Source organism: Notolepis coatsorum, assembly GCF_963971535.1.
Source record: "Notolepis coatsorum genome assembly, chromosome: 13".
NCBI lineage: Eukaryota > Metazoa > Chordata > Actinopteri > Aulopiformes > Paralepididae > Notolepis > Notolepis coatsorum.
The window spans coordinates 21,629,693-21,645,072 of NC_140177.1; the positions used below are offsets into that span (position 1 = coordinate 21,629,693).

Sequence of the window (15,380 nt, forward strand, 5' to 3'; positions counted from 1 at the left end):
TAATTGCGAATATTTTCATGTTGAGCAATAGATTGTGGATGAATACACACAGAAGGGTACACCATGCCAATGTCCATGCTTTATTTGTTTTAAACGAGCTGATTTAGAAATGGGCAGTGGGGAAATACATTAAGTGGAACAGAGGGTGGAACACGGAAAAACTAAAATGACGTACATTGTATTTCTTCTAATAACTAGGTATGGTCCATAGCTCATATCTGGAAGTCACAGACCATCAACGTTGCGTACGCACAGATATGTGCGTAACCCCTGCGTACGATCATTTCTAAGCAAAGTGTGGGACTTATCAATTTGAACATATATATATATATATATATATATATATATATATATACGCACAGCTTGGAGCATGCGTAGCTGGCGCCCGGTGGTAGAATATTGAACCGTGGAAATAAGATTCATGTGCATTAGTTTCAACAATGACGTGTTCAACTTCTGTATGAACCGTAATTCATTATAGTTCATTGTAAGATAGCGACAGTGTAATTATAATGGGCTCACTCGCAAACAAGAGGTTGGCCTGCCTGCTTGTTCGGCACAGGGGGGCAGACGCAGAACACCCACCTCCAAACGCGATTAAATATTGTTTCAAATAAAAAGAGAAATACTATTATTTTGTGTGTCATGTTTCCAAATAAGATTGGCCACAACTAAATGCTTTCTACTTCAATTTGTTGGTTAAAATAGATTACCCCTGTTGAAACTAGTCTGAGACTCAAACAAAATACTTTTTGTGAGCTCCGCACACAGACGTGATAATAATAATAATAACAATAATAATAATAGCTTCATTTTATATAGCGCCTTTCAAGAGACCCAAGGTTGCTTTACATAGATAGGGGGGTGGAATAACAAAGTAACAAACATAGTGGACACACAACATATAAATATGATGATGGGATTCAAGTTCGCGTTTTTATTGATCACATATAGGCAGGCTACACATGGCGTAGGCTACATCATACATGGCAGTGAGATTCATTGTTCTTGTATATGCTCTCGTATTATTGTTATAGTATATGCTATTGTCAAGAAGGAAGTACATTATTTTCAATCGTGGCTTTAATTCGTATAGCCGAGAAGCAGTCTCCTATCAGCTTCATTAATCCCGACCCATCCAGCCACAGCATAACTGAGACCGGCTATGGAAACAAATCATAAATAGACTACTGTAAATAAAATAGCTTATAAAAGATAGGCTATAGCAGGGGTTCCCTTTCTTTTCCGAGCCCCACGATTCCCTGGAGACATATATGAATATGATATAGGCTATACATGGGTCCGTCAGCGAGGAGATGTAAAGATATAAGATACAAGGACAATGCAGGCATCGCGGGGCTCCGTGTGACATGTCTGTGCCATGCTGCGTTATGTGCAAATTACTGTTGCATAATGTAGGCTATGCATATATAATTTATGTAGGCTATACCTAATACCGACAACAAAATAGATTGTATTTAATTTCTCCCATAACACGCGTTGTGTCTTCTTGGTTCGCCAGCGCGTTAAATTAGTTGCTTAGACCTCCGTGAACAATCTCCCTCTCAGTGAAGTTTCTCAGAGTTCGCTCGGGTTAGTCAATTATTTCACATCCCATGGGGGTGTTTCATGACCATATATGGATAATCATGCACGAGCATTGACGGTAAGGACGAATGGTATTTATCAATACGGAGTGTGCGTAGGAACCGTGTATGCACGGTTGTTAAATCCCGATATTTCTGTGCGTACACACATTCTAAATTATGTGCTTAAGTACTAAAATAGAACACTTTCTAAGAATTGTTGATAAATGAGGGCCCAGGTCCTTAAGGTCTCTTGAGTTTGCTCGGAACACAATAAATCAGCAATTTGCTATGATACCCCTCTAGCTCATGGAATGAACTCCAACAGTCATTAAAGGAACACGCCAACATTTGGGGAAATTTGCTTACCGTCTTCTCCAGAGAGAGACAAGAAGATAGATACCAGTTTCCTTCCTCTCTGTGCGTTCAGTAGAAATCTATATCTGGCTGCATGTTAGCCTAGCTTAGCACAATGAATGGAAGCTGACATGTCCTTCGGGAGAGGTGTTAGTTGGACAATGCCTAGGCTAATCGGCACAGATAGCTTTCTACTGAACACACAGAGAGGAAACTGGTATCTATCTGCTTGTCTCTCTCTGGAGAAGATGATAAGCTAATTTCCCATGTATTGTGCTAAGCTAGGCTAACGTGGAACCAGATAGCTTCTACTGGACGCACAGAGAGGAAACTGGTATCTATCTGCTTGTCTCTCTCTGGAGAAGATGATAAGCTAATTTCCCAAAATGTTGGCGTGTTCCTATTATTATTGGACAGGGTTGTAACCAATGAGTGTGGCTTTCCAATGATACCCCACGTGGGGATGAGCAAATCAGGGATCTAGGTGAAAAGTCACGAGCGAAAACAGGAAGAGAAAAAAATGCTGAATGCATTGGAGTCAATGAGAAAACTGAAACCGGCAGAGCTTCTTTTTTTATCACTGAACGGATTTTTATGAAATTTGGACATGTACTATATAAGACTGCAGGCTATATGGACTAGGGTGGGCTAGGGCGTTTTCCAGATCATACAATTATTTTTGGATATACTACTTCTGGATATTGCAACTACTACAGAAAAAGTTCAGACCTATGTTACTCTATTTCATTAGCACTAAAAGTGAATTTTCATTATTGTATCAGAAACTTCATAATGTTATCTTTCAAACGAGACACGGCACATGCATGTATAAAGTATAGTATTTTGGTTTGCAAAGAAAGTATGCAGTCCTCAAAAACTAAAACTAAAATGGCCACTTTTGGGGGTGCATGTTACGAGGTTAAAGCTTGAGGTTCTCCCCTCTGTTGCAGAGTTTAAAACCTCGATCTCCAACCTTTGTCAATCAAGTTGTATGTTTTAATTGATTTTGTTATCCTTGCTTTTTGCCTCGTCTTGTTGTCTTATTGTTATGATTTTATAAGCTGTGTATTGTGCATTGTTATATGCTTTTTCTTGCTCATTTCTGTATGTGCACTCGACGTGACTGTATATGAGGGAAACCCCAGTTCAAATAAAGGTTTGAAATTAAATGAAAAATAGAACTCCATTGTTGTCCAAAGATGTTTTGTGACTCGTTTTAAAACTTGTGGATATGAGTATAATCTGGTGTTGGCTACGGTAGATGGACCGTACTCATTAGAAGGAGAAAAGCATTGTGGGCCATGTTGACAAAAAAAATGCTGACCTTCTTTTTTAAACCTTTCACTACCGTCTGTAGTGTGGTAGTGAAAGGGTTAGCCTTCTGTAGTGTGGTAGTGCAAGGGTTAACCGTCTGTAGTGTGGTAGTGAAAGGGTTAAAGTAGTCAAAAGGTAGTTTTGAATTGAAGCACTTACGTTCTGAATCTCCTCTGGTGACAGGATTCCCTCCTGACCAGAGGGGGCGGTCTCCTCTGGATCCTCCAGAAGTTTCTCTTCAGTTCCTTTGGTCTTTTCATCCGTTTCCTCCTTCTCACACCCTTCACCATCTCCGAGAATATCTCCTTGTCTCTCCATCACCTGCTCCTCCTCTGGCCTGTCTCCTTGTCTATCCATCACCTGCTCCTCCTCTGACCTGTCTCCTCCTGTCTCCTCTGTTTCCTTTCTCTTCTCCCTCTTCAGCCGTTTGCCTTGCCATCTGGCTAGCAGCCCCGTCTTGTCTTTATACATCCCAGTGTCGGTCCGATCCAATATGTGCTCCTTCTCCACTTTCAGCCGAGCGCTCCTTCCAAACATATCTATCTCTGGCTCTCGCCGCTCCTTCTCTCTTTCATCGACTCCCCCCTTCTCTTCTCCATACACTCTTCCTTCGCTTCGTTCTTCTCTTTCTCCGCCCATTTCTTCTCCTTCTCCCCTCTCTCCCTTCTCTCCGCCGGTCGACGTCTCCGCGCGCTGCCCGCCCAGAGACAGCATCAACATGCTGCTGATTATTTGGTCAAACTCGTTGTCTACCTCTTCATTCTCCGCCTTACCCCACCTTTCCCAGATGTCTGCCGCCGCTTTGATCTCTCCCTCCGCCTTCCTCTGTCCTCCGTCCTCTCTGCGCGACCTCCTCGCCTCTGGCGTACGTAACTTCTTCTTGTGCGGCGCTTTCGTTGTACGCGTAGCCGTGGTCACGGCCGCCTCGGTGTCGACCTCTTGCTCTCGTCTCTCCTCTCTTTCATTCCCACTTTCGAACCGCGTCACTACCTCTTCCTCGCTTGTACGTCCTGCCGTGTCCATATGTCCTGCTGCGTCCATATGTCCTGCTGCGTCCATATGTCCTGCTGCATCTGTACGTCCCGCTGTGTCTGTGTCTCCTGCTACGTCCGAATGTCCCGTTGTGTCTGTTTCAGGGGCTTGACCTGCACCTGCTTCACCTGCACCTGGTTCACCTGCACCTGGTTTACCTGCACCTGCTTCACTTGCACCTGGTTCACCTGCACCTGGTTCACCTGCACCTGGTTTACCTGCACCTGCTTCACTTGCACCTGCTTCACTTGCACCTGGTTCACCTGCACCTGGTTCACCTGCACCTGGTTTACCTGCACCTGCTTCACTTGCACCTGGTTCACCTGCACCTGGTTCACCTGCACCTGCTTCACCTGCACCCGCCTGGTCTCCGTTCGTCGCGACGTCGTACCCAAACTCAAACATTCTCACGTCTAGCTCTCCCATGCTCTCCCTGTTCTCCATGCCGCTCTCCACCTCCTCCTCCTCCTCCGCCTCCTCCTCTTCCTCCTCCCACCCACCTCCGTTCTCACCTATCCTGTCCAACTCGTCCTCGGTGGAGGAGAATTGACACGCACTCACCAGACTCGCCAGGTCGCGCACGTGAGACGCCTGCACCGCCTTCTCCGCCTCCATCCTCCACAGCGTCTCGTCGTCCACCTCCTCCTCCCTCTCCCTTGCGCTCCCCTCCTCTTCCTCCTCCTCCCCCCCGTCCCTCTCCTCCTCTCGTTCCCTTCTGCCCACTCTGTCCAACTCGTCCTCGGTGGACGAGAACTCTGCGACGCTGACTTGCTTAGCTAGCCTGCACAGCGTCGACGCCAACTCCTTCTCTTTCTTTCCGCCCTCCCCTCCTCCTCCTCCTCCTCCTCCTCCTCCTCCTCCTCTCTCCCTCTCGTCGAGGCCGACTCTGTCCAGCTCGTCCTCCGTGGAGGAGAACAGGTTGGCTTGGACCTGTCGCTCCAGCTTGCGCAGCTTGAAGGTGAGCTCTTCCCTCTCTCCGTCGGTCTCCTCCTCATCCGCAAGCGCCTCCCTCTCCCTCTCCCCGCCACTTCCCTCCCCCCGGCCCACTCGGTCCAGCTCGTCTTCCGTGGAGGAGAGCTGGGTCACTCTGGACTGCCTGGCCAGGCTGCACAGCTGGTACCTCAGCTCCTCGTGGTCTCCGCCCTCCTCCGCCCTCTTTACGTCTGCTTCGCCCCCGTCCGCTCTTCCTTCATCCACATCGGTGTCCATCGTCTCCCAGTCTCTGTCCCCGCCTCCTCCCTCGTCTTCTCTCCCTCGCTCTAGTTCATCCTCTGTACCGGAGAGGCAGGGGCTGCTGACCTGACTCGCTAGATGTTGTTGCAGTTTGAACGGCAGTTCCTGATTGGCCGCTCGTCGGTCGAGATCTAAAGGTTCGGAGGAGGCGGCGCCGGAGGTCACAAGGTCGGGGGTCACGGCGGCAGAGGCGCTCTCGTATTGGTTGCCATTTTTCACACTCGTGAGATTCACACTCTTGGTCAGAGCGTCCAGAATCATATTGCTGTACTCCTGTGGGTTTAGGGAGACATTGGAACAATACGGTGGGTTCCTAGACACAAATAGATGCAATTCACACATTCTGGACACATCTACTGTAAGATAAATGTTTTTCTGAAACTCTGAATTCTGTAGTGTTCTTAAATCTACTTGGATGGCACCCAAGGGAAAGAATCCGACTCAGTGTTAACTTCTGATGTTTAGTCTCTAAGTCATGTCAGCGGTTTTGACTCCTCTTCAGCTAAAAATCTGTTGTCCTGTGCCCAGAGATGGTGTAGCGAATAGTGGAACTGGAACAACATGTACCCCTACTGGCCTGGGATCAAATGCTGCAGGCCGCCCAGAACGTTCTCTCCTGTGTACCCCCTACTCTGTCTCCCTCTCAGCCTTTCTACTTATTTATCTATTTATTTTTCTAAAATGTTTATATTCAGATCTATATTTATGTATTTCTACTATTACCCTGTCCATACCTCCCCTCCCCCATGAGGCTCGGATTTCCCCAAGGGGATCAATAAGATATAATCCTATCTTATCTTATCTTAAAAAGACAAAATCATGAGGGGACTGCGATGCCCACTCTGAATCCGTTGGATTCTTACCGGAGAGGAAAACGGCGCCTGCTCCTTCCTGCTCCTCCTCTTCCTCCGCGACCTCCTCCCTCTGTTCACCTCGGGCTCCGCGGCCCCGCCGCCCTCCGCCTCGTCCGGGTTGAAGTTCACGTCGATGATGCTGGTGCGCCGGGACGACGAAAGCCTCCGGATCTCCTGGGGCACCGCCTTCTTGAGCAGCGCCAGCAGCGCCAGGCGGGGCTTGGGGTTTCCCTCGGCATCCGAGTAAAGCTCGTCCCGGCTGCTGCGACGCTGAGTGGGCGGCGGCGGCAGGTGGTGACCGCGGGCGTCCTCTGCGTCCCGGGGGAGCTCGTAGGCGGGGTCGTTCATCTTCCTGTGGATCTCCAGCAGGGCGGCGCCCCAGGAGCTGTCGGGCTCCGCCTTGCCCTCGTTGTCCGAGCCCATGCCTTCGTAGGCGGAGGCCACCTCGGACTCGTGCTCCAGCGCCGTGAATACCAGGCTCTTCCTCTTGGTGAACAGGCTGGGCCGGGACAGCTGCTGCGTGCTGCTCTGCAGGGCGATCCAGTTCCCGTCGGGGCTCTTCAGCACTGAGGACGCACACAGAGGCACACGTGCACGCACACACACACACACACACATACAGCACACACACACACACACACGCACACAAATGGCAAATGGTGCATTTATATAGCAGCTTTTATCCAAAGAGCTTTACAATCTTGTTCCTCACATTCACCCATTCACTCACACATTCACACCCTGACCACAAGGAACCAGGTCTTACTGTTATCCAGCCGGTCCACACTCTTCCAGGTGGACAGGGCAGAGCCTCCTCCCTCCTTCTTTAGGCCCAGCAGGAGGTCCTGGCTGGGGGCCGTCTCTGGGGAGCAGTGAGTGTCGATGTCCAGCAGGGAGAATGCGGAGCGTGACCTCTGAGGGAGACAAGAGACCATTACTTGATCTATTGGAGTTCATTCTATCAGTATTCATTAAGGCATCGGGAAGAATGCTTTCAGTCTGCAAAAAACAACACTCACACGGGTATGTTGTTAAAGAATAAATCTTTGGGTGGGTGTGAGATTAAATAAATAAAATAAATAAATAAGTATAATAATGAATAATAATCATTTTTGGTGAAGTGCCCCTTTAAGAACACAACACTAAACATTATGTGATACACAACGACCTGTTATGGTTCTCTGATCTTAGCTGACATCCTTGCGGACAGAATATCTGACCTTGCGCGACATTGTGAATGCATTTGATAAAGGGGCATTTCACCAAAAAAACAATGCTGACTTATTTTGCACATAATCTCACACACATCCAAAACAGTTTTGCACAAATTCCTTTTGACAGTTACTGGGAGTTTGAATATGGCCACCAGTGATGTCATCGGGGACATTGAATCCTTGTGTCCATGAACTGATGCAGAGGAAGAAAATAGCAATACCTTGTCTTATAGGGACTCAAGCGATAATTAACACAACACAAGGGTTCAATGTCCCCGATGACATCACAGGTGGCCATATTCAAACTAATTTATTCTCAATGGCTGTCAAACTGGATGCGTGTGACATTATATGCAAAATAAACCATCATTATTTCTTTGGTGAAGTGCCCCTTTAACAAACACAGCCGATGCCATTACTATGACAAGCCAGCAGAGGGCAGACTATCTCAACAGAGGTAGTGTAGTAGACAAGATTCACCTGGTGCTACAGGACATATGGAGCTCTCTACCTCTCAGTTACTAGAAGCCTATGGCTCATAACAGGTACATACAAGAGCAAGCTGTACATTGAATAATGATGTGGTTATGTCACATGAACAGATGTACACACACACACAACACACACACAGACACAACCTGTCTCCCCTGTCGTCCCCCTTGTGGTTTTTACCCAGAGCTTGGGTCTGAGGGGGCTCAGGGGGCTGAGGGGGCTGCGGCGGCTCAGGGGGGAACGGGCTTGGCTACAGACCAGGGTGCCTGAGGAGGAGACAGAGCCTGGGGGCTGGCTGGGGTCAGTGCTGTCGTCCAGGTCACCGTCTGGCTTCATCTCAGCCAGACCTCTTCTCCTACTGATGATCTGACATGGAGAGAGACAGGATTGGACATAGTATAGTATAGTATAGTATAGTATAGTATAGTATAGTATAGTATAGTATAGTATAGTATAGTATAGTATAGTATAGTATAGTATAGTATAGTATTGTGTAGGTTAGTGTAGTAGTATAGTGTAGGTTAGTGTAGTGTAGTGTAGGTTAGTGTAGTGTAGGTTAGTGTAGTGTAGTGTAGTATAGTCAGTGTTGGGATAACAGTAACGCCGTTACCTTTGGCAGTAACTAGTATTCTAACGCATTACTTTTAAAATTCAGTAACGCAGTTACCGTTACTGAATGGTTCGTTACTGCGTTATTTTTATGTAGATTGGTAGTGAGCTGCAGCGCAGTCCTCCTGACTCCTGTGTCACCTGCGGAGACACGTTGTGGGCGTGTTTTGTTTACTCTAGTCTAGTCATGGCGGCGCCCACTAGTCGAGTTTTTACACATGGATATTCTCACTATTTCTCTTTTGTCGAGCACAATTAAAAGAACGTTTTAGTTAAAAGATCCTATTCTACTGCCCATGCTTCAACGAAGCTAGTAGCTGAGTCTAACGTTAACGACCAGGACTCATCCGAAGCCACACGGCACCCGCTTTCAGGCATCTAGTTAGCATGATACTATGTCCAGGTGTTGTGCCGAAAAATGACTGCATGCCGAAATCCGACTGCCCCCACGTGACCGTTCGCGTGAACGCGCATTGTCCGCTGCTGCTGCTATGGGGAATGTTCGTCCGTCAGTCACTGAGTAGTATTAAAGTGTTATTGATTGTACCACAGTTTCATATTAATGTACAGTTTCATATTAATGTACTTATATACAGGTATTTATATACAGGTAAGGTAAACAACGTGGATGAGTTCGGAGAGATCGCGCATTGTCTGCTATCGGGAAATGTCCGTCAGTCACTGAGTATTATAAAGTGTTTGTGATTGTACCACAGTTTCATATTAATGTACCATTTCATATTAATGTACTTACAGGTATTTATATATAGGTAAGGTAAGCCCAGTGGATGAGTTCGGAGAGATATTGGCACAATGCGAGGTCAACTAATTTATTTATTACACAATACACCACATATTATCATTGTCTCTTTGCATATCATATATTATATATGTTTCCTCTAACCTCCTTACACCTACTGTGTTATTTCTGGTTTTATTATTAAAGTTGTTGTTTGTTGCTAAACAAGAGGTATGTTTCTCAAGGATGCCCAATGTATAATTTGAAACTATTTAATTAAATATGTAAAGGGGCTCAATTAGCCCTAGAAAATAATGGGCATGTTATATGTTATAATATCAAGTTTCTGGTAATTTTGTTTTGTTTTGTTTATAATATAGATTGGTGTTAGATATAGATATATATATATATATATATATATATATATATATATATATATATATGTATAATTTATGGATTTATGATTGGACTCTACGTTGATAGGTCATTCCTTTGGTCACATTGCACCGGCACACCTGCGTTGTGATGTCATTTCCTGCCGTGTCATGTCATGTAATTACCTGCCAGGTGTATTTAACTACCATCTTGAATGTATTTCCATTGCTAGCCATATCACTGAAGAAGGACATTGTCCGAAACATGTCTGCTATCTATTCAGGCTGCCATTAAAAACATTGAACCTGAGATTGCTGGTCCGGCTACCCTGCTATTTGATATATTTTAACATAATGGTAACATCTATACCATTAAATTAAATTAATTCCATTTGTTGAAGATGCATGGAATTTCTTCTATACTGAGCTTACTAATGTTATTGACCATCATGCTCCCTGGAAGACACTCAAAGTCAAGGGTAGACACTTGCCCTGGATTAATAGTGAACTTATAAATATGTATAAACAAAGAGATAAGGCTTGGGAAAAGCATCACCTGACAAAGGACTCTGCCGACTTCAATGCATATAAACAAATACGGAACTTACAACTAAAACAAGAAATGCTAAATCCAACTATTTCAAAGATTGTTTAAGCAATGATTTTGTCAATATTGGCACAATGCGAGGTCAACTAATTTATTTATTACACAATACACCACATATTATCATTGTCTCTTTGCATATCACATAACGTTTATATCTTTAGGCATATAGGGATAGCAGCCTTAGGGGTGTAGAGTTAACCTAGAGGCCATCAGGTGCAGGAATATCAAATTGGGTCAATGTCAGACTTTGCAATCAAAAGTTAAGGGGGCAGTCATATTCCGGCAGGGCTAAGCAGGTGCCTTGCCCTTAACTTTTTCGGCACAACACCGGCACACGACAAATGGGACGGAACACTTTTTCCAACTACTTGGAGAGAGAATATGCAAAAATGGAAATTAGCTTAAGAAAAGGTTTGAGGGGCTGCTGGACTACATCTCGACCACCGCAGACATTTGGTGAGTTCAGTGATGTGAATGCAAATGAATGGAAACTGTCAAGTTGATCAACAGATTTTGACTGTAAGAATCTGTAAGGGCATCTCGTCAATACTAATCAAACAATATAGTCCTTTCATGCACAATTGATATCCTAACTAACGTTGCAATGCACGATTGATATCTTAACCAACGTTGCAAGATGCTTATAATGAAATGCTCTGACAATCAAGGTCGTTCCTTCATCCTAAGCGGCGATACAATCTAACCATCTTATTCCGCACAGCGCATTTCTTATTACGTCGGGACAACATATCTTTGTGTTTGTGTCAGGTTTGTGTTTGTATAGACCACATTGCTTAGCAGAGTTCAGTGATGTGAATGCAAATTAATGGAAACTGTCAAGTTGATCAACAGATTTTGACTGTAAGAATCGTGTGTAGTGTAGTGTAGTGTAGTGTAGTGTAGTGTAGTGTAGTGTAGTGTAGGGTAGTGTAGTGTAGTGTAGTGTAGTGTAGTGTAGTTTAGGGTAGGGTAGTGTAGTGTAGTGTAGTCTAGTGTAGTGTAGTGTAGTGTAGTATAGTATAGTCTAGTCTAGTGTAGTGTAGTGTAGTGTAGTATAGTATAGTATAGTGTAGTGTAGTGTAGTGTAGTGTAGTGTAGTGTAGTGTAGTGTAGGTTAGTGTAGTGTAGTGTAGTGTAGTGTAGTGTAGTGTAGTGTAGTGTAGTGTAGTGTAGTGTAGTGTAGTGTAGTGTAGTGTAGTATAGTATAATTCAAAAATTAATAAAAAAAAAGCCTGACGATGTGCATTGGGCCGCGGCTCTCTGACGCCTTATTTTCTGGGTCCTGGCCTGAAAAGTTTGGGAACCCCTGGTGTAGTGTAGTGTAGTGTAGTGTAGTGTAGGGTAGTGTAGTGTAGTGTAGTGTAGTGTAGTGTAGTGTAGTGTAGTGTAGTGTAGTGTAGTGTAGTGTAGTGTAGTGTAGTGTAGGGTAGGGTAGTGTAGTGTAGTGTAGTGTAGTGTAGGGTAGTGTAGTGTAGTGTAGGTTAGTGTAGTGTAGTGTAGTGTAGTGTAGTGTAGGGTAGTGTAGTGTAGTGTAGTGTAGTGTAGTGTAGTCTAGTGTAGGTTAGTGTAGTGTAGTATAGTGTAGTATAGAACCATTGGCATACGAGACAGCTGCACCCCCCCCCCCCCTTCCACTAATATAACAACAAAAACATCCAACATGGCGACTCACTTTTTGCACGATAGTTTTGGCCAGTTCCTGAATGAGCTCGTCTCTGTGCTCTTGCAGATAACAAGCCTCATCCTGCTTCTCCTGCCAAATAAACAACAACAACAACAACAACAGAAACCTCATAAATAAGCAAACATCAGTGTGGCGCACGCTATAAGCTGATGACCCCTCTAAACATGGGCCATATTACATAGTACATCTGCAGCTAAATATGTCAAAGCAGCTAAAGAAGCAGAAATAAATTTTTGGATTCAACACAGAGATGGTAGTTTATTTACAAAATAATATTTACCTAATATTAGAACTGGTTTTGTGTTGAATAGTAATTGCATGGAATAGTCACACAAGCACCCATTCACTCACACACCGACGGCAAAGGCAACATGCAAGGTGCCAACCTGCTCATCGGGAGCAATTAGGGGTTAAGTGTCTTGCTCAAGGACACTTCAACACGCTGCCCGGGAGGAGAGGGAATCAAACCGGGAACCTCTGGATTACCAGACGACTGCTCTACCTCCTGAGCCACTGTCGCCTGCCTGCCTGCCTGTCTGTCTGTCTGTCTGTCTGTCTGTCTGTCTGTCTGTCTGTCTGTCTGTCTGTCTGTCTGTCTGTCTGTCTGTCTGTCTGTCTGTCTGTCTGTCTGTCTGTCTGTCTCTGTCTGTCTGTCTGTCTGTCTGTCTGTCTGTCTGTCTGTCTGTCTGTCTGTATGCCCGCCCGCCCGCCCGCCCGCCCGCCCGCCCGCCCGCCCGCCGGTCCGTCCGTCCGTCCGTCTGTCTGTCTGTCTGTCTGCACCATCCATAGTTCCTACAGGTCTGAATTCGTTTGGATAATACTTTCCACATAGGCCAAGGACCTGATCCCTGAATATTTCCCCAAGCGATCAACGACAAGTATCTTATTTGAATTAATTTCTACCAATGTCCATTGAAATCAGTATTCAGGATAAAGTTACATATTTTGAATGCACAAGCGCGATGCTACACAGGTTCTCTGCTTGCACCTTGAACCTTGTGAAGGACCACTGCATTTGGTGACCCCATTGACCTTTCCTCTAGCACCACCATATTTTCATTATATATTTCTAACTGTCAATATTGCTCACACTGATTAGATTGTGTGGACCAATGTTGTACTGAGCTTTGAATAAACACACTTGGGGGGAAAAAGTATTGCTTACCGACAGACAGACAGACAGACAGACAGACAGACAGACAGACAGACAGACAGACAGACAGACAGACAGACAGACAGACAGACAGACAGACAGACAGACAGACAGACAGACAGACAGACAGACAGACAGACAGACAGACAGACAGACAGACAGACAGACAGACAGACAGACAGACAGACAGACAGACAGACAGACAGACAGACAGACAGACAGACAGACAGACAGACAGACAGACAGACAGACAGACAGACAGACAGACAGACAGACAGACAGACAGACAGACAGACAGACAGACAGACAGACAGACAGACAGACAGACAGACAGACAGACAGACAGACAGACAGACAGACAGACAGACAGACAGACAGACAGACAGACAGACAGACAGACAGACAGACAGACAGACAGACAGACAGACAGACAGACAGACAGACAGACAGACAGACAGACAGACAGACAGACAGACAGACAGACAGACAGACAGACAGACAGACAGACAGACAGACAGACAGACAGACAGACAGACAGACAGACAGACAGACAGACAGACAGACAGACAGACAGACAGACAGACAGACAGACAGACAGACAGACAGACAGACAGACAGACAGACAGACAGACAGACAGACAGACAGACAGACAGACAGACAGACAGACAGACAGACAGACAGACAGACAGACAGACAGACAGACAGACAGACAGACAGACAGACAGACAGACAGACAGACAGACAGACAGACAGACAGACAGACAGACAGACAGACAGACAGACAGACAGACAGACAGACAGACAGACAGACAGACAGACAGACAGACAGACAGACAGACAGACAGACAGACAGACAGACAGACAGACAGACAGACAGACAGACAGACAGACAGACAGACAGACAGACAGACAGACAGACAGACAGACAGACAGACAGACAGACAGACAGACAGACAGACAGACAGACAGACAGACAGACAGACAGACAGACAGACAGACAGACAGACAGACAGACAGACAGACAGACAGACAGACAGACAGACAGACAGACAGACAGACAGACAGACAGACAGACAGACAGACAGACAGACAGACAGACAGACAGACAGACAGACAGACAGACAGACAGACAGACAGACAGACAGACAGACAGACAGACAGACAGACAGACAGACAGACAGACAGACAGACAGACAGACAGACAGACAGACAGACAGACAGACAGACAGACAGACAGACAGACAGACAGACAGACAGACAGACAGACAGACAGACAGACAGACAGACAGACAGACAGACAGATGGAAGGTAGGCAGTGTGTACATTTACATTTAGTCATTTAGCCGATGCTTTTTTAGCTGATGCTTTTATCCAAAGCGACTTACAAGTTTTGTACAACAAGACAGCAGGAAGGGTACATATCAGCTGAGTAACAATGTTCATCAAAGTGTTGAGTGCTACAGTGTAGGTTAGTATATTAGGACAAGTGCATGACAGTAAGGTTAGTTAGGGTTAGAGTTTTTTTTTTTGTTAACCTGACTGTCAGTGTGGAACTCAGCTGTAGAGATGGCCTCGTCTATGGCCTCCTCAGCCACCCGCATCGCCACTGCCAGCGTCTCTGACAGGCTGTGCACTGAGGGGAGAGGGGGGGGGGGGGGACATGAGCGAGAGAGAGAGAGAGAGAGAGAGAGAGAGAGAGAGAGAGAGAGAGAGAGAGAGAGAGAGAGAGACACACACACACACACACACACACACACACAGAAAGTAGAGCAAGACACAATGTGTAACATTGCTGATACAATACGTAGTGATCGATAGTGCTTCATTTACATATTATAAGTGAGAAAGGGGGCTGCTGTTTGGGATGCAGGTGGTGGCAACCTGCCCTGGAGAGCAGCACCTCACCCTGCCCTGGAGACCAGCACCTCACCCTGCCCTGGAGACCGACCAGCACCTCCCTGCCCTGGAGACCAGCACCTCACCCTGCCCTGGAGACCAGCACCTCACCCTGCCCTGGAGACCAGCACCTCACCCTGCCCTGGAGACCAGCACCTCACCCTGCCCTGGAGACCAGCACCTCACCCTGCCCTGGAGACCAGCACCTCACCCTGCCCTGGAGACCAGCACCTCA

General features: G+C 46.1%; 1 protein-coding gene across 1 annotated transcript in view; it reads right to left on the bottom strand.

The window, feature by feature from the left end:
* myripa (myosin VIIA and Rab interacting protein a) overlaps nt 1–15,380 on the bottom strand; it is a gene marked incomplete at its 5' end in the record, with an annotated part of 143,237 nt that overhangs the window by 13,298 nt on the left and 114,559 nt on the right. Inside the window, 7 exons of the mRNA XM_084327597.1 lie at nt 3,417–4,820; nt 5,175–5,795; nt 6,386–6,942; nt 7,143–7,290; nt 8,263–8,448; nt 12,084–12,164; nt 14,785–14,882. Coding sequence (XP_084183723.1) covers nt 3,417–4,820; nt 5,175–5,795; nt 6,386–6,942; nt 7,143–7,290; nt 8,263–8,448; nt 12,084–12,164; nt 14,785–14,882 — 3,095 coding nt within the window. The remainder of the gene's footprint in view (nt 1–3,416; nt 4,821–5,174; nt 5,796–6,385; nt 6,943–7,142; nt 7,291–8,262; nt 8,449–12,083; nt 12,165–14,784; nt 14,883–15,380) is intronic.